At 43.2% G+C, this 18696-nt stretch overlaps 1 protein-coding gene across 1 annotated transcript in view; it reads left to right on the top strand.

Moving 5' to 3' along the window:
• Window positions 1–12998, top strand: part of Csnk2a2 (casein kinase 2 alpha 2) — a 42857-nt gene extending 29859 nt beyond the window's left edge. Inside the window, exons 7-12 of the mRNA XM_042672844.1 lie at window positions 519–629; window positions 897–998; window positions 1597–1697; window positions 4225–4373; window positions 7066–7159; window positions 12561–12998. Of these exons, the coding sequence (XP_042528778.1) occupies window positions 519–629; window positions 897–998; window positions 1597–1697; window positions 4225–4373; window positions 7066–7142 (540 nt within the window). The 3' untranslated portion in view covers window positions 7143–7159; window positions 12561–12998. The remainder of the gene's footprint in view (window positions 1–518; window positions 630–896; window positions 999–1596; window positions 1698–4224; window positions 4374–7065; window positions 7160–12560) is intronic.
• The last annotated feature ends 5698 nt before the right edge of the window (window positions 12999–18696 follow it).

Here is an 18696-nt window from a genome sequence, read left to right as displayed (position 1 = left end):
ACTGCTTCACACTTGTTAATTAATGATCCTCAGACCAATCTGCCTGGCCTTAAACGTACATGAGTCCCTCCTAATTTTGATATCCAACTCTGGTTGTCTTAATTGGTGAGTAAATGGGGCAGATAGTATTAGATTAATGACAAGCCAGAGCAATGCTTCAGCCGTGGAGTGGAGTGGGCGCACATCCCAGTGCCTGCAGTTATGCTAGGAGCCTGTAATGAGACCTGTGAATGAGAGAAGAATGAATGTGTAGGCAGTATGCAAGTAGGAAGGTAGAGCTCTGTTGACCTAAACGAAGTGACAAACCAGAATCATTTGTTTTTTTAAAAGGTATTCTGGGTACTCTGTTCCAGAAATGACCTCTTTTGCAATTGCTAAAAATCATTTTTTAAAATCGGTGCACCTACTTGTATTTTTTTGTGTGGCCAAATATCTGTAAATTAGCAACCTTGCATGGCCTTGTCTTGGTACAGACATCAAGAAACACTCTTTTCACATATCTTACTTTGTCATATTAGCTGCGGCTGATAGATTGGGGCTTGGCGGAGTTCTATCATCCTGCTCAGGAGTACAATGTTCGTGTAGCCTCAAGGTACTTCAAAGGACCAGAGCTCCTTGTGGATTATCAGGTAAACTTACTAGTTATTTTTATACCTCCTTAGGGCTATTCCTGGTTTGTTGTTTAGTCTATTTGGATACATTCAAAACCCAGTCATTTATCTACCCCAAAATTTTAATTGTGAGTTTTTTTCAGCTGCTTGTTCTAGGAAGAAAGAATAGTTTTTTGTTGTTTTTTTTTAATTCTGAAATATCTGTAGAAGTCAAATGAAGACCAGAACCTCAGGTCAGTAAAAGAGGTTCCTGACACCTTGACTGATTACCCTTATCTTCCTCAGATGTATGATTATAGCCTGGACATGTGGAGTTTAGGCTGTATGTTAGCAAGCATGATCTTTCGAAAGGAACCCTTCTTCCATGGACAGGACAACTATGACCAGGTAAGCAAATACCATCTGGCTTTTACTTATTTTGGAGATGGATGCTAAGAAAATAGCATCCTTAGATAGAAATTATTCTCCATAAGCCACTTAATCTCATTCACTGTCTGCACATAAGCTTACTTTGAAGAAGTTTAGCCAGACATGGTGATGAACACCAGAAAATATCCGTACTCACTAGGCTGAGACAGAAGGATTCAAGTTCAAGGGCAGCTTGGGTTACATAGCAAGATCCTAGCTCAAAAAGAATTCTTACGGTGTTATCAAAGATATGCAAAGACAGTATTGTCTATGCCAAATTTCAAAGTGAATTTCTAAAGAAGTCAGGCACTTCTAGTAAAACTAGACCCTGGCCTTTAATTGGTGACATCCCCATAATTGTTAATTCTGGATTATTGTCCTAAGTTTGCTCTTTAAAGGCAGTTTGGAAATTCTTAACTCATGTCTTTGAGTCTCTTTGCCCGTCCTAGGCTCAGAACTCTACCTTGTCCCTGGAGACTTAGTGATGTGATAGCTTCTGATTTCCAGGTCCAGCATCCTCACAGACTCACAGGGAGTTTTGTGCTCAGTAATTTGGGCAGTTTGTTTTGTGTTTCAGCTTGTTCGCATTGCCAAGGTTCTGGGAACAGACGAGTTGTATGGGTATCTGAAGAAGTATCACATAGACCTAGATCCACACTTCAATGATATCCTGGGACAGTAAGTAAGAAAAAAGAGAGAGAGGGCTTGCCTTACCCCATTTCAGAAGTGGGAAGGTTAGCCAAAATCACTTTCTTTCCTCTTTCTGAAAACTAAAGTAGTTGTCTTGGTTTTCATGTATTTTCTTTAGCTTATTTGGACATTAGTTGTGTCTTATAATCATTTCACTTCTCTATAAGATAACCTGTTTATTTTTTAAAATGGAAAACAGGCCAGAAGTATATGCACAAACCTGTAAATCCCAGCACTTAAGAGACTGAGGCAGGAGAATCACAAGCTTGATGCCAAGCTAGGCTATGTAAGATCCTGTCCATCAATTGATAAGAAAAGAATAGAAAAAAATCAGAAAGGAAAAAAAAAAACAGTCCTAAAATGTTACAGACTAAAAGCTTTCTGGGTAAAGTCTGTGCTTATTCTAAAGGCAAATCTTTGAAAAATTATAATTCTTTTTTTTTTTTTTTTAATATATTTAGTAGTACAAAGGAGTTACCATTCAAATCACTTGATCTCCCCATATGGTGGTTCTTTGGATTAAAAAATATTGATTTCTAAGCTGGGCGCTGGTGGCTCACGCCTATAATCCTAGCTACTCAGGAGGCTGAGATCTGAGAATCGCAGTTCAGAGCCAACCAGGGCAGAAAAGTCCCTGTGAGACTCTTATCTCCAGTTAACCACCAGAAAACTGGAAGTGGCACTGTGGCTCAAGTGGTAAAGCACTAGCCTTGAGCTGAAGAGCTGAGGGACAGCACCCAGGCCCAGAGTTCAAGCCCCACGACTGACAGAAAAAAAATAAGATAAAATATTACTTTCTTACTTTCCATAATGGGTTTCTATAAAGTAATAGGTATAAAATAATATTTGGGGGTTGGGAATGTGGCTTAGTGGTAGAGTGCTTGCCTAGCACTCATTAAGCCCTGGGTTCAATTCTTCAGAACCACATAAACATGAAAAAAAACAGAAGTGGCACTGTGGCTCCAGGGATATAGTGCTAGCCTTGAGCAAAAGAAGCTCAGGGACAGTGCCCAGGCTGAGTTCAAGTCCCAGGACTCGCAGTCAATCAATCAATCAGTAAATGTTTACCAGATGCTGGTGACTCACACCTATAATCTTAGCTACTCAGGAGGCTGAGATTGGAGAATTGGGGTTCAAAGCCAGCCTAAGCAGTAAAGTCTGTGAAACTCTCACCCCAATGAATCACCAGAAAACCAAAAGTGACGCCATGGCTCAAAATGTTAGAGTGCTAGCCTTGAACAAAAAGTTCAAGCCCTACAGCTGACAAAAAAAAAAAAAAAAAAAGTAAATGTTTATCTAGGTGCTGGTGATTCACAACTTGTAATCCTAGCTATTCAGGAGGCTGAGACTTAAAAGAATGGCAGTTTGAATCTAGTTATGACAGAAAAGTCCACGAGATTCCGTGTCCAGCTAACCCATCAGGAAGCTGAAATGGAGGCATGGCTTAAGTGATAGAGTACCAACCAGGCAAGCCTAGCAAGCTGGAGATCTCAAGTTCACCAGTATCTAGCTTAGTTGACTAATTTATTGGCAATACTAGGATTTGAACTCAAAGCTTTGTGCTTGCCAGTCAGATATTCTACCACTTGAGCCATGCCCTCAGCTAGTTGACGGTTTTAAAACATTGTTTTTTGAAACCATGTTTCTAAGGTTGGCCTTCTACATATATCTGTTGGTAATAAAATTATTCAGTGACCACCAGACCTTACTGAGGATTATCAGAAAGCATGAAGCATGAAAAATAATCTAGAAAGGTTATACAAATTCTGAATGTTGTAACTAATTCTGCTTCATCTAATCACATAGCACTTTTTTATCCCATAGTAACATGACTATGGGTGGGGAATAGGATGGAGAAGTAGAAATGCCTACCTCTTGAAGTGTGTACCACTAAGAATGAGATTTATAAGCCAAGTGTTGGTGGCTCATGCCTGTAATCCTAGCTACTAAGGAAGCTGAGAGCTGAGGTTTGCAATTTGAAGCCAGCCCAGACAGGAAAGTCCATGAGACTTTTATCTCCAATTAACCACCAGAAAAACTACAAGTGGAGCTATGACTCAAGTGTTCTACTCTAGTGGTAGAACACTAGCCTTGAACAGAAAAGCTCAGGGATAGTGGCTAGGCCCTGAGTTCAAGCCCTATAACTGACCAACAATTTTGGGCGGGGGGGAAAGGTGGGGGAAGTTGGTCATGGGGCCTGAACTCTGGGCCTGAGTGCTATCTCTCATATCTTCAGCTCAAGGCTAGTGCTCTACCACTTGAGCCACAGTGCCACTCCAGCCTTTTCTCCTTACGTGGTGCTGAGGAATTGAACCCAGGGCCTCATGCATTCAAGGCAAACGCCCTACCACTGAGCCCCCTTCCCAGCCCCTGACCAACAAATTTTTTAAAATGAGATTTGTCAAGTTGATAAAATCAGTGCAGTATTTTAAGGTGTTTTTGGCTTTAACCCGAATACAGGAAAATTCTTACTGAATGTATGCTCAGAATAATAATGTTTCACCTTTCTTTTCAGACATTCACGAAAACGCTGGGAAAACTTTATCCATAGTGAAAACAGACACCTTGTCAGCCCTGAGGCCCTAGATCTTCTGGACAAACTCCTGCGATACGACCATCAACAGAGACTGACTGCCAAAGAGGCCATGGAGCACCCCTACTTCTGTGAGTCTGCACAGCCTATTTTCAGGAATGCCGTTTATTAAAATTAAAAAAAAAAAGAAAGAAATCCTTCACCTTTTATCTTTGAAGCTAGTCAAAAGAACTCTTGAGGATGTGGATTGGATCTTCCTTAGAATATCTGTGTCCTCAAATTTCATTCATTCTTGATCACTGAAGTGATCCTGAACAGTCATTTAGTCCCCAACAAGGTCACTACATTTTTATTTATTTATTTATTTATTTTGGGTCCGGTCGTGGGGCCTGAACTCTGGGCCTGGGCGCTGTCCCTCAGCTCTTCAGCTCAAGGCTAGCTCTCTACCACTTGAGCCACAGCGCCATTCCAGCTTTTTTCTTATGGGGTGCTGAGGAATCAAACCCAGGGCCTCAGGCATGCAAGGCAAGCACTCTACCACTGAGCCACCTTCCCAGCCCCTGGTCACTGCATTTTTGAGGCCCAGCTCTTTGCCTACTTTTGTCACCCTGAGCTGATAGACCAAGAGTATCTAAGGTTTGCTTTCAAGTGTGTACATGTTTATGGAAACCTTGTCTAAGATTACTTTTACTCTCAAAAACAAATAGTTGACTGAAAGTTAAGCATCATGTGTTTCTAAAGAAGGTAGCAAGTGGACACAAGGGAACTGAGGAAAGGAACACAGGTGACCCCCAAATCCCACTGTACTGCCTTCACCCCCTCCCCACCACAGCCTGTGTGCATGCTTGTGATGCTGTGTGGGCACAGTTATTGCCATCAGTGAACTTTTCAAGTGCACTTTTCCTTTTGTTGTTGGCTCTGAAAGATGACTTAGAGCCAGACACCAGTGGCTTATGCCTATAATCCTAGCTGCTCTGGAGGCTGAGATCTGAGGCTCACAGTTCAAAGCCCAGCCAAGGCAGGAAGGGCCATGAGACTCATCTCCAATAAACTACTCAGATAAAACTAGAAGTAACACTGTGACTCAAGTGGTAAAGAAAAAAAGCTCAGGGACAGAGCCTAGGCCCAGAGTTCAAGCCCTAGGACTGGCTAAAAAAGAGAAAGATGACTTGCTCCAGTCATACTTAATCCTTAGTTTCTGTAAAACATGAGCAATGTAGGCATTTCAGAGAAAGTGAACAAAAAAAGCCTATCAAATTTAAGCAACAAATTTAGTTCTGGTTGTGAACCAGGTTTCAAATAAGCAGCACTAGGAACTGAACTCAGGGAGGTGGCTGGAGAAGCATTAGTGATTTGACAGTTCAAGGCCAGCTCAGGCAGTAGAATCTCAGTCTCAATGAAGGGAGCTAGGTACAGAGTTATAGCTGTCATCCCTGCAATGACTATAAGCCTAAAATAGGTGGATCTCAGTCCAAGCAAGCACCAAGACAGGAAATAAGATCCTATCAGAAATATCCAGCACAACCTCAATAATAACAATTAAATTATTTAAAAAACAAAAACACAAAATCCACAAAATGGCTGGAGGTATAGCTTAAGTGATACTACACTAAGGCCCTGAGTTTAATCTACCACCAAAAATAAATTAAAAAATTAAGTTATTCAGGAGTGGGAGTTGGGATAGGAGGATCAGAGTTTGAAACCAGCTTAGACAAAGTTAGACCTTATCTGAGAAACAAACTTAAAAAAAAGCAAAAAGATCACTTACCTATCTAGTGAGTTCAGTCCCCAGTGCTGCCTTTCTAACACAAGACCTTTCTGTTCACAACCATAGCTAAACTTGGGTTGCTTGAGATTAATAAGACTTCTCTCCCTTCTTTTGTTCACTTTTCTTGAAGTGCTTACCATTGTTCATGCTTTTAAACAATCAAGGATTCACCGGGCACTGGTAGCTCACACCTGTAATCCTAGCTACTCAGGAGGCTAAGATCTGAGCATCATGGTTCAAAGCCAGCCTAGGAGGAAAAGTCTATGCGACTCTTATCTCCAGTAAACCACCAGAAAACTGGAAGTGGTGCTGTGGCCCAAATGGTAGGGTGCTATCCTTGAGCTGAAGAGCTGAGGGACAGCGCCCAGGCCCAGAGTTGAAGCCCTGCGACTGACCAGAAAAAAAGGATTCGATGTGTTGGTACTAAAGGAAAATAGTACATAAAGTTAGTGGGAATTTGGAACTGTAGGAAATTATGGTTTCTGTACCTGTCCACAATGGAGCCTGTATGCTGAGGAAATAGAGTTATATGCAAGAATAGTTTCTTTAGCTGGGTATGGTGCTGCATACCTGTAGTCTCAACTTGTCTGCGGGGTAAGGCCAGAGAATCATGAAGACCAGGTCAGTTGGGCAATTAGCTAGGCCCTATCACAAAAAAAAATTTTAAGGGCTGAGGACATCATTCTGTGGAATATTTTGCTCCACATAGGTGAGGAGGCCCTGGGTTCAGTCCCTGGAGGGGGATATGGGGAGATAGCATTCCTTTTTCAGTGCCTTGTTTATATCTATTGTTTCTCTTGGTGGTTTTTTGTTATTTGTTTTTTTGTTTGGTTTTATGAAACAAGTTCTCACTATGTATCCTAGGCCAACCTGACACTACTGATCCTCCTGGTTCAATGAGAGATTACAGCATGAGTCACCATGCCTGGCTTGAATTTTGTGGTTTCTCTCTCCCTCTGCTGTCTTCTGTATGTCTATTTCCCTGCAGAAGGGGCAGGTTCATTCCATTGTGTGCTACACTGCAGCCCTGACTGCTCCTTCCTGCTTTCTTGCAGACCCAGTGGTGAAAGAACAGTCCCAGCCTGGTTCAGAGAACGCTGTGCTATCCAGTGGGCTTACAGCAGCGCGATGAAGCCTGGAGAGCGACGGGTAATGCAGCATTGATGCTTGCCAATAAAACCAACCAAACAAACACAAACTTGAAGGAAACTACAGTGTGATGAAATGAAATTCTAATCATTCCTTCTAAAGGCAAAGAAGAGTAAAACCTAAAACTGTCAGAACGAAAGAAACTCCAAGTACAGGGAGCTGCGGGGGCAGTGAGGATGCACGTAGTTGAGGATCTGGAATGCATGGGAGCTGAGACGCTCGGACTTGTTGTGCGCTTAGCCTGTGCTTAACAGGACACCAATGTTGAGTTACCTGTTTGGTCAACAAGCTCTGAATATCTGACTTCCTATCTATTCCATTGTGGTCTGGTTTCCTTTCATGAGAATTCAGGCTCAAGTTTAGAAAAGGTCAGTAGTCTATACTGACACGGTAGCCTCATTTACAAAAAAGATATTAAAACAATGACAGTATTTTTTTTAAACTTTTACAAATTCATGTTTATGTATTTTTTATGACATGAGCTCTTCAGGAAGTGTACCTCATCCTTGCAGTTTTCCTATTGTGTATTCATTCAAGCCACAGACCCTTTCACCGAGTCTGCTGACGTCAGGAGACATCACTTCCAGTCTCTCAAGAAGTTCCGAGCTACGTGCATAACTATGAGCTCATTGTACCTTTGTTGATTTGCCTAACCATAGAATCTTGTTGCTCTTCTTTTTCCTTTTTTTTTTTGTTCACAGCCTTGTAAGGAAAGCCTCACCATTTCCCAGTGCATCACCATATGTGCACCTGTTTTAACACACTTCTCTGAAACAGTAACCTTTTTTTTCATAACCATAGCTAAAACTGGAAAGTCCATTTTCAGGCAAGTCAAGAAGCAAAAATTTATCCTATTAGGATATATTCAGGAAAGACTTACTAAAAAATAGTAAGTTTTTCCACCTCTTTTTTCCCCCCCAAAACAAATAGCTTCTGGCTGCAATCAGGGTAATACGCATGTTTAAGCTCTGATATGTGATCAGTGAATGTGATGGCAACAGTGAATCTTTGTTGCTCACAAGCAGATGTTGGCATGTGGCAAGGCCGGGGGCGCGGGAAGGAAGGGCAGCTCCTGGAGCATGTGCAGACCTAGGCTTAAGTCCACTCCTGACCCTTTGCATTAGCAGAGAGCAATAGAGTCTGTTTGTTAAAATTTCATTTGCGGGCTTGTCACTGACATGGTTTGCTGGCAGTCTCCTCCCCTGGTGGCAGCGCCATGCCTCAGCTCTGGGCATCTCACAAGCCTACACTAGAGTGTCTGCTACCACGTCACACTTAGAATTTCTTTTATTAACTATTTAATAAATGCCATACCTTTTTTTTATGAGGTTAGATTGTTTGTTTGAAACATCTGTTTACATTCCATATTCCAATAAAATTGAGTTGATAGTAGGTCCTATCTCTAACTGTAGATTCTATTTATGTCGTTTGGTCTATGGGAATTTAAAAATGCAAATGAAACTCTTTATACTGCAGAGTTGAGTTTCCAGATTAAAAAATAAGATCTTGCTGTGTGCCGGTGGCTCATGCCTGTAATCCTGGCTGCTTAGAAGGCTGAGATATGAGGATCATGGTTCAAAATCAGCCCAGGCAGGAAAGTCCATGAAACTCTTATCTCCATTTAACCACCAGAAAACCAGAAGTAGAGCTGTGGCTTAAAGTGGTGGAGCACTAGCCTTGAGTGAAAAAGCTCAGGGACAGCACCCAGGCCTGATTTCAAGCCCCATAATCAACAATAAATAAAATAAAAATAATAAGATCTTAAAGCCAGGAAAATACTTAGTTAAGGGTCTTATCCAGTACTGTCCCCTTGCATTGTACATTGTTGTTTATTGATATATACATTTCTTCTGGCTAAAAATAAAAAATAAGACAGTAGCTCAGCTAAACTTCTATGCAGTATGTCAGGCAGCAGAACTCAGTATTCTGAACTATATACTTGCCAATGTGCCCTTAAGGCAGCCTGGACCGTTGGTTATCAGGGAGCTGTGCCTCCGTGTCTTTCCTGCTCCCCACCCCATCTCCTTGTCATCATGCCTCTCCCCTGCCTTTCTCTCCCGTTTTCAAGTTGTCTGACTGGACCAGGCAAGAGGAGCCACTGGTGTTCTTGGTAGTGCGGTAATCTTACTTGTTTCCTTTGTACCTCCCAGAGACATTGAAACCCCTCTAGCAGAAGAGTTGGGTGATGTGGCTCCGCCCTCTCTCGTTGGCCATGCTTTAGGAGGTGCTGAGAAAACACTCTGACCTGCTATCTTTGGATTGTAGCCACAGCTTTGACTCAGCTGTGTTCTTTATTTTTTTTTCTTAACATATAATTTACTTTCACAGCACCTGTACTTTGACCTCTCTTCATGCCTTAGACTTGGAGCATACCTGAGTTTGGAATGCTCACTCCCTTCTGGATCTGGACTTCATGCCAGGCTGTAACTTCCCAAGCTGAAGTGAATCTAGCCCAGACCTTCTCTCATCTCTCCTCAAATCTGCCTTGTGTGCTGGTGGAGCCAGCTCCCTTGACATTTTGGAGAGTTCCTAAAGGGTGTGAGTGTGTGTGGGAGTGAGAGTCTACTCTTACATTTTGACTAAACTGTAGTAAATTTACTCAATATCCTTTTCAGTAGCATATTCTTTCTTAAACTCATCTCAGTGATTTTCATTTGCATCACTTTACCTTGTAACAGGTTAAAAGTGCCTATGACAAGGACCTATTTCCTAAAGAAAAGCAAAAAACGTGGGGAACAGGGTAGTGTTCACTGTTACCTCTCAGGTAGAGCCTATGTTGAGGAATGTAGACCTCCCAAGTTTGTCCTGCCTGAGAGGAGCTAATGAAGCGCTAAAGGACATTCATGGGCATGCTGGGAGCTTGGTGGCAGTTAACTCTCTCCAGATTCCTGTCTGTTGACCCTGTTCCTGACCTATCCCTGTGGTATGTGGCTGGGTGGGTGAAGCCCTTGAGCACTTGATACAGCACAGGCTTTGCTGGGGCTTCTTTCCCACAAGTGACAGAGCCAGGCCCCTTGAGGGGCAGCCTCAGCCAGGCCTGCTCCTGGATATCCCCTAATACCTCAGGGCTCATCAGACTGAGTAGGGCATGTATGTTCCCTTGAAGGTGCTCAGACTAACTGCCCTGAGGAGACAGAAGAGCTCAAGGGAGCTTGACTAGGGGAGGGGCAGGTACTAAGAAAAATGGATGAAATTAGGTGACACTAAGTTCCAGGAGGACACATTCTTGGTCTGGGTCCAGTGGTGCTTTAAGGTAGTACGCATGAGCCCCGGAGAGCTGTGCCAGGAGACGTGGTGGGTGCTACTCAGGGAAGGTGCTTGGGTTCTCCCAGGCACTGTGTGGATGCAGATGGAAGAAGACTTACTTTGGGACACAATTGGAAATCTTTTTTTATATCAAAATAGGTCTAAGAGAGCCCAGTTAGCAGTTTCCATAATGCCAGTTCAGATTAGATGATTTGTGTAAAAACCTGTGTGACTGCTTGAACACCCTTCAAGCAGTGCAAAGAGCCTCCTGAAAGTAAATGAGTGAATGAGAACTGATGAGACAGTCCTTTCAACGCCATTCTTCCAGTGGTCCTGAGCATGGAAGAATCCCCTATTTGTCAGTAATCATAATGAGAACTGAAGAATGGGGACAGCGTGGTGGAGAGGTGCAGGGGAACTAGTCCTGACATCAGGCTTTTGAGCTGTGGAGATGTCTTAATGAAGACACCTGAGCAGGCTTTGTGGAGGCTGGAGACACGATGTTGTGGCCTTATACAGGTGATACGTACTTTTGTGTCAAGACTCAACAGTGTGCTACAAATGTGATAACCCTGAACTGCATGTATTGGGGATTGTTTTTACTTTTCCAACTTTGAATCAATAAATTAACAAGTTTTTCACTTGCTGGCTCTTCTTGCTGTAAATGGTGACTTTTTAAAGAGTTTGGGATAGAAATCTTGGATAATCTTCAAGAACCGTGGAGCCTTCTGTTTGCAGCTAAGCACACTGTCTGCGTGGCCATTCTTTTTTAAGTGATCGCCCCATACCAGTTGTCACTTCTGTGTGTGCCAGTGCGACTTCTGAATGTGACTCGTGTGCTGCTGCCCGTAGAGGGGACACAAGTGTTGTATGAAATCTGGTTTTCCTAAATAAAAGTGTTGATGGTACCCTGCCCTCCTTAGCAGGAGGCTCCCATTGCTCTCCTGAGGAGGGAGGACTCAACTTCGAACTGCCAAGACTGTGGTGGTGGGTCATCATCACCTTGCTGTGAATACTCGGCAGAAATGGGACTAGAGGTTTGATGGTGGGATTGTTGGAATCATGGTTGTGTCTCAGTTGTGATACCCCTCGCCACCACTGTGCCTGGCAGTGCACACTTAGGAACGTGTTAGTATTTGACAGATGTGGGATGTTTCTTCCATTTGGGTTTTTTTTTCTCACTGATCTCTCTAGACAAGGACCTTTGGGAGCTAGATGGGGTGCTTAAAGGCAGAAATAGTAATTTAATACACACATACATCCTTTTTCAAAAACCAAGTAGCCAGAAGAAGGTATCTTCTTTACCCAAAGAAGGTTTTCACCAAAGAGCAGTATGACACCTTTGCACATACAAAGCGTACGTGCATGCACCGCTCCAGGGGCTTGAACTTGGCCTGGGCACCGTTCCTGACTGAGCTTTTCCGCTCAAGACTAGCACTCTACCACTTGAGCTACTGCTCTACTTCTGGCTTTTTGGCGAATAATTGAAGATAAGAGTCATAGACCTTTCTCTGCCCTGGCTGGTTTCAAACCGCAATCCTCAGATCTCAAGCTTCCTGGGTAGCTAGGATTATAGGCATGAGCTACTGGTGCATAGCTACAAAGTATCTACTGTGATACCTGGAAGATACTTCTAGAATTCTGCCACTGGCCTCTCGTCACTCACTGTGCTGGACCTAGAAGTGAGCTATTTCAAGAGGGGTTGAAAATACTGAGTTCACTTTTTTGCTCTTAATTAAGTAGACCTGGCCTTTTCTAAGTAAAAATCAAGTCATCTTGTTCTTAGCCACAAGACATCCGTGATAAATTGGGTCAGATGGAGGGGTCTAGAGTTGGACCAATGGACCTGTAGCTTGGCTTGTACAGAATTACAAGACTTCCAGGCTTCCACACCAGTGTCCAGACCCCAGGAACTGTGTGGGAGAGCCAGTGGGACACTGTCCAGAGCTCTGCTCCCAGAGGGTCAGGCTGCACAGTGGGAAGTGCAGGAAGAGGGTAATATGTGAGGCCTGAGGTCACACAGCAGGTTCTCACTGTCCTGCTAGTGGCATGGACAAGCCAAGCTTGCATTCTGTCCACAGCTCTCTTCAAGAGACCCTGCGCTTTGGGTCAGATCGATTAATGGCGTCTTTCCCCTCCTCCCATCTCTCCCCAGGTCTGTTGCGGCTCCTCCCACTTTTCCATAAGCAGAACAAGAACCAAATCAAACGTCTTAACGTGTGTAGAGAGATCACGTTCCGTGAGCAGACACAAAACGGTGGCAGGCTTGGTGAGCACGAACTAGACCAGCTGAAGGGCAGCCCACCACCGTATATCAAACCTCACTTCCGAATGTAAAAGGTTCACATGCCTCTGGCTTCCTGTTGGCTTCCTCCCGACCCAGAAAGCATGGGAAATGTGAAGGGTATGCAGATGGTTGTTGGTTACTGTTGCTCCTCACGCCCCTGACTGTCCAGTGGCTGCCTGGTTTCCCAGAAAACCACCTTGACTAGCTGACCACAGACTCCACAGGGGGTAATGTATGGCATGATGGGCAGTTACATATTATTTTAAAAGTATATATTATTGAATAAAAGGTTTTAAAAGAAATGTATGGAGAGTTTTCAGTATGAAAGGGGCCATTGACCAAGACGTGGCCACAGACTGAACGACATAGAGAGCACGTTTGTGCCAAGTTTTTGTCTTTTGGGGTTTAGTTTTTTGTGGATTTTTTTTTTTAAGCAGTACTGGACACTGAACTCAGGGCCTCACGCTTTCTAGGCAGGTACTTTACCACTTGAGCCATGCCTCTAACCCTTTGTGTTAAGTTGTGACCAGACAGAAGACAGGGGAAGTCCCCTTACCCCACTCCCACATCTAAATGGGGAGAGTGGCCCAGCATTTTAGTGAGCTGGAGAAGATGCCTTAGCCCTTTCTTGCCATCTCGTTGCTTACGTTTTAATTCCATCTCCCACTCCTAGCCTCCCAACCCCCAACATCTCCGTCTGAAAAGCACCTTGTCCTGGAGGCAAGTCTTCTATCCAGAGGCAGCAGAGTAGCCAGGGGTCCAAGGCTGCTTCTGAGCACCTTTCTAGTGCTCCTAGGAACCAGAGGAAAAGGCTAGAGTGAATGCTTACATTTGTTTTTGCTTCTAGAGTCAGCCGTACCAGTAAAAGTGAAAACAATTGCCACAACCTGGTGGCCCTCAGGCCCTGCCACTGGCCAGGGTCCTTACACTGCCTGTGGAGAGCAGAGGCCTGGGCAGCTGGGTGGTGTGCCAGCCTGGTCTACACAAAGGCCATTTGCTCTGCATTTGTTCTGCCACTGGTTCTGAACAGCTGCAAGCCCCAGTGTGGCTGCTTGTAGTATTTGGAGCCATTATGGGGCAAAGCTAAGAGGCCCTTTCAGGCCCTTTTCATGGTACCTTGGTATCCTTTGGACCTGTTTCTGCCATATCCATCACTTCCTCAGGATGAGACCACATGCCTCTGAACAGCATGAGTGGAGCCCCAGGGCCACCGACCCCAGGTCAGTGGGAACAAGCAATTGGCTTGGCACCTCCTGGCCTGATTGCTGACCTAGTTTTTTCAAACTCAGGTTTCTGTTGGTCTTCAAGCTCTCTAGGATGACATTACAATACCTCATTTCTATGTCTGTCTACACACTGTGGACGTGTCACCACAATGCCAGGTTGAACAGTAGCTCTGTTGTCATCTCTGGACCTCCACCCTGCTTTGAACCACAACTGTCCCTAACTTTGCAGGGTGAGAGTCTTGATTTTCAGAAACTTCTGAAGCCTATCAGATAATCTTTTGTACATGGAAATGGTTGAGTGGGAGAGTGGTTGAAGGAAGAAGCAGAAGTTTTTTCTCTTAACTCAAAAAAGGAGACGGGCCTGCTAACCAGAGAACCACCTCTAGTTCCTCCACAACATGCTTGAAGGTTCAGAGCATCTGTTCATATCTTTCCACAGGCTGTGTAGTAGTTCAATATATGTTGCATTTTCATTAGTACTAAGTTAAAATAGATGTGGTAAATGGAGTTAATAGTGAAAACCCCACCTCCAATATTATCCCTCATGCATACGCACACACATACATTTTCCTCCCCTGGAGGAAGCCACTATTAATATTTGATGTTGACTACCAGTTTTAATTAGAATGATTTTCATAGTAATGGAAATATAATCAAACTACACATTCTTTTTCCAAGACTTGTATTTCACTTGATTGTGGCAATGTCTTTTTGCCAGCATGTGTACGTATACCTCGCCCCTTTTCATGGTTGCACGGTATTCCATTGTAGATGTGGCAGTTATATCAACTCCTTCAAGATGAGTCTTAGGGCTGTTTCTACTTGAATTTTGCTGCAGTGAATGCAACTGCCCATACATTTCTGGATGGGTTGTATTTGTTACAAAAATATAAACAAAAGTTGCCATCTGCAGTTTTTGTAGAAAGAGGATTGTTAGGATTCTTGAGAAAGCTGCCTTCAGTCCCCTTCCACACTAGTGCAGGTTGTATCCACGATGACTTTAATCATGAGATTCTTGCAGGACTGGCCCAGACACTCAGACCTGAAAATGTTTGAGACCCGGAAACGTGATGATGTTACATAAAGGTGAAAATAAAAATAAATGGAATTAAATGTCTTAAAATGTAGAATCCTATGAACTTCCCTTAGTTGTTAAAGTCAATATTTGCTTTTGAAAATGTTATTTCTCATGAGAGTCAAAAATCACAAAGTCAATTTCAAAAGCAAATGCTAAAGATTCTTCTGGAAATTTATAGGAAAACCTTAAATGAAAAATGGCTGGGGGACATTGCTCAAGCAGTAGTAGAGTGCTTGCCTAGCATGTTCAAAGCCCTGAGTCCCAACTCCTAGTACTGCCAAAACTATGAAAAAAAAAAATTGGTTGCATTTTGGTATGTTTGAAATGGGTGGGAAAGCCTTTGCAAGTAAGCATGCTGAGGGCCAGCAGTGTTTTAAAATAGCCCTGGCTTTGGGGAGGTAGAGGAGACATCAGAACAGACAAGCTGCCTGCTTCATAAAGTTCTTCCTGAAATGCGCTGCGTCGAGTGAAGAGGCCACGCTCACTCTCAGGTTCCAGACTAAATGACTGAATGATCCATTTGAGTAACGTTCTGGTAAAACAAACATAGATGGAGGACAGGTCCACGAGTGCCTAGGGTTAGAGGTGACCACAACAGGTAGTAAGAGGTCATTTGGGGGATGCTGCAATTGTCCTAAATGTGATGGATGATTATATGATTTGATGCCTTTGTCAAAACCACTCCAAAAAGTTTGTTTTACTACTTGTAACTTGAGAAGTCAGTTTTTAAAATGAACAATAATGTGCAGAAATCCAACAAAGTCCCACTTGGACTTCACTCAGATGAGCAGGAACCTTCTCTGCCCACCATGAACTCTTGCCGATGGTCTGTTTCGGATGAAACTACTGGCACCTGGGGTTCCCCACTTTGTCTGCCAGCTGGAGACAGCAGGTGTTCACCTCACTGCTATTCCTCCCTGCCATCCCCACAGCAGGGAGAGGCAGAAATAAGCACTGCCTTACGGTGGTGGCATGTCCCTTGTGTGCCCCAAGGGCAGGTGAGTTTCTAGACTTGGGCCAACCTGAATGGTTGCTGCCTTCTGGGTTTGGCCCTTAACCAGGGCTGTTATGCACTGAAAGGGGATGCTTACCAGTTACTTACTGTTTTAAATGATGTCTTAGTAATTAAAATTGTGCATTAAAAAAAAATCTAATGTGTCTGTGCCTTTAAGATTTATACATCAACTACAAATTAGTTGATATTATAGAGAGAGATGAACACTTTTATTATGGTATGGGGGTTTTAAACTCTGGGCCCTGTGCTTGCTAGGCAGACAATGTAACACTTGAGCCGTAGATACACATTTGAAAGAAAAAAAATTTTTTAACTGGTGCTGGGGCTTCACTTCAGGGCCTGGGCACTGTCCCTGGGCTTCTTTGTGCTCATGGCTAACACTCTACCACTTAGCCACAGTACCATTTCCAGCATTTTCTGAGTAGTTTATTGCAGATAAGAGTCTCATGGACTTTCCTGTCCCAGCTGACTCCAAACCACAATCCTCAAATCTCAGCCTCCTGAGTAGCTAGGATTATAGGTGTGAGCCACTGGCGCCTGGCACAGAGTTATATTTCTTTTTTTCTTCCTTTTTTTTTTTTTTCGGTTGGTCATGGGGCTTGAACTCAGAGCCTGGGCACTGTCCCTGAGCTTTTGTTGTTGTTGTTGTTTTTATTTTAACTTGAGTCACCTAATTCAAAACTTATTGAGCTGGGTCATTGGCAGGAGGTTAACGTGGAAGATCTGAAGTTTGAGACCAGCCTGAGTGATGGTGAGACATTTGTCCTGAGGGAGGGGGAAAGCAAAACACTATAAATGTTCCTTGTACATTTAATCTGGCTAATACTCAACATTTCAAACTTACTATACACATCACTTCCAATAGCTAATATGAAAAATGTATAAAATTCAAATACTATCAGTCCTGAATCTGAACTCCTAAATTTATTTAAATCAAAAATTTTTAAACATTCATTGTAAACTTAAATTTTCTTAGACATTGTAAACTTAAAGCTACTCTAATTTCAAATTCCTTTAGGCATTTCTAATTAAATTCAAAGCAAGGCTTATATACCTCAATATAAGTACTCTTAAAACTGTCACCAGAATCAGAAACTTACTCCTCAGTTGGACATTGTTTTTGCTGTTGTTTTGGTACTGATCTTGGGGCTTGAACTCAGGGCCTGGACACTCTCCCTTAGCTTTTTCTGCGCAAGACTGGTGCTCTACTTTAAGCCACACATCTACTTTTGGCTTTTTGTTGGTTAATTGGAGATAAGAGTCTCAGACTTTTCTGCCCAGGCTGGCTTTGAATTGCTGTCCACAGGTCTCAGCCTCTCGAGTAGCTAGGGTTACAGGTGTTGACTACTGATACCTAGCTGACAGGTTTAGTTTGCTTGCTCTACTTTCTGTATTGTTTGGGTTTTATTTATTGTTGTTTGTTTTTGTGTCAGGATTGAATTGCATTCATGCTAGAAAGGCAAGCACTCTACCACTTAATAATGCTCTGTTTTGATACTCACCTAGGTGAAAGCACTGTCTCAGCTCAGGATCCTGAAGTTAGTGGTCAGAGATGCCGGTTGTAACACAGAGCTAGGACTTCTGTTGGCCATTTACCCAAACTTCAAGTTAAGCTAAATTTCCCCAAAACACTTCATACCTTTTTCCCTGATGCAGTGTTACCTTTTTTTTTTCTTTTCTTCTTTTTTGGCTGGTCATGAAACTTGAACTCAGGGCCTGGGCGCTTTCCTGAGATTTTTCATACAAGGCTAGTGCTCTACCACTTTGAGCCACTGCACCACTTCCAATTTTCTGATAGTTAATTAATATGAGTCTCATGGATTTTTCTGCTCAGGCTGGCTTTGAACTGTGATTCTCAGATCTCAGCCTCCTGAGTAGCTAGGATTACAGGCATGAGCCAGTGACACCCAGTGCAATGTTACCTTTCTTTTCTTTTGGTTGGTCTTGACATTTGAACTCAGGCCCTGGGTTCTGTCATTGAGCTTTTGTCCTTAAGGCTAGCATTCTACCACTTTGAGACACAACTCCACTTCTGGCTTTTTCTATGATTAATTGGAGATGAGAGTTTCATGGATTTTCCTGCCAGGGCTGGCTTTGAACCACAATCCTCAGATCTCAGTCTCCTGAGTAGCTAGCATTATCAGCCTGAGCCACCATTGCCTGGTTGCAATATTACCTTTCACTCAAACTTTTTGTTAATCGTTGGCTGGTTGGTTGTGGGGCTTGAACTCAGGGCCTGAGCGCTATCCCTGAGCTCGTCTGCTCAAGGCCAGCGCTTAACCACTTTGAGCCACAATGCCACTTGCAGTTTTTTGGTGTTTTATTGGAAATGAATCTCACAGACTCTCCTGCTGGGGCTGGCTTTGAACCATGATCCTCAGATCTCAGCCTTCTGAGTAGCTAGGATTATATCCAGGAGCCCTCAGTGCCCAGCTCTTTCATTCAAACTTAATGGATTGATTTTGCATGACAATGTACTGCCTTTGAAATCTGACCCCCTCTTGCTAAGTACTGTTTTAACCTGACTACAATTCTAGTTGTGTAAGCCCACATCACTGACAACATATTTTGATAATGAGAATGCAATATACAAGAAGTACAGTATTTGATGCATCTATGTAAGAGATATTCTGATTTGGTTCTCTATTCATTCATGGAATGCCTACTATGGTTGGGACCAGCATA

Source organism: Dipodomys spectabilis, unplaced genomic scaffold (assembly GCF_019054845.1).
Source record: "Dipodomys spectabilis isolate Male_0828 unplaced genomic scaffold, ASM1905484v1 ptg000773l, whole genome shotgun sequence".
NCBI classification, from domain to species: domain Eukaryota; kingdom Metazoa; phylum Chordata; class Mammalia; order Rodentia; family Heteromyidae; genus Dipodomys; species Dipodomys spectabilis.
Note: the sequence above shows the minus strand (reverse complement) of the source record. Positions and strands in the feature narration are given on the sequence as shown.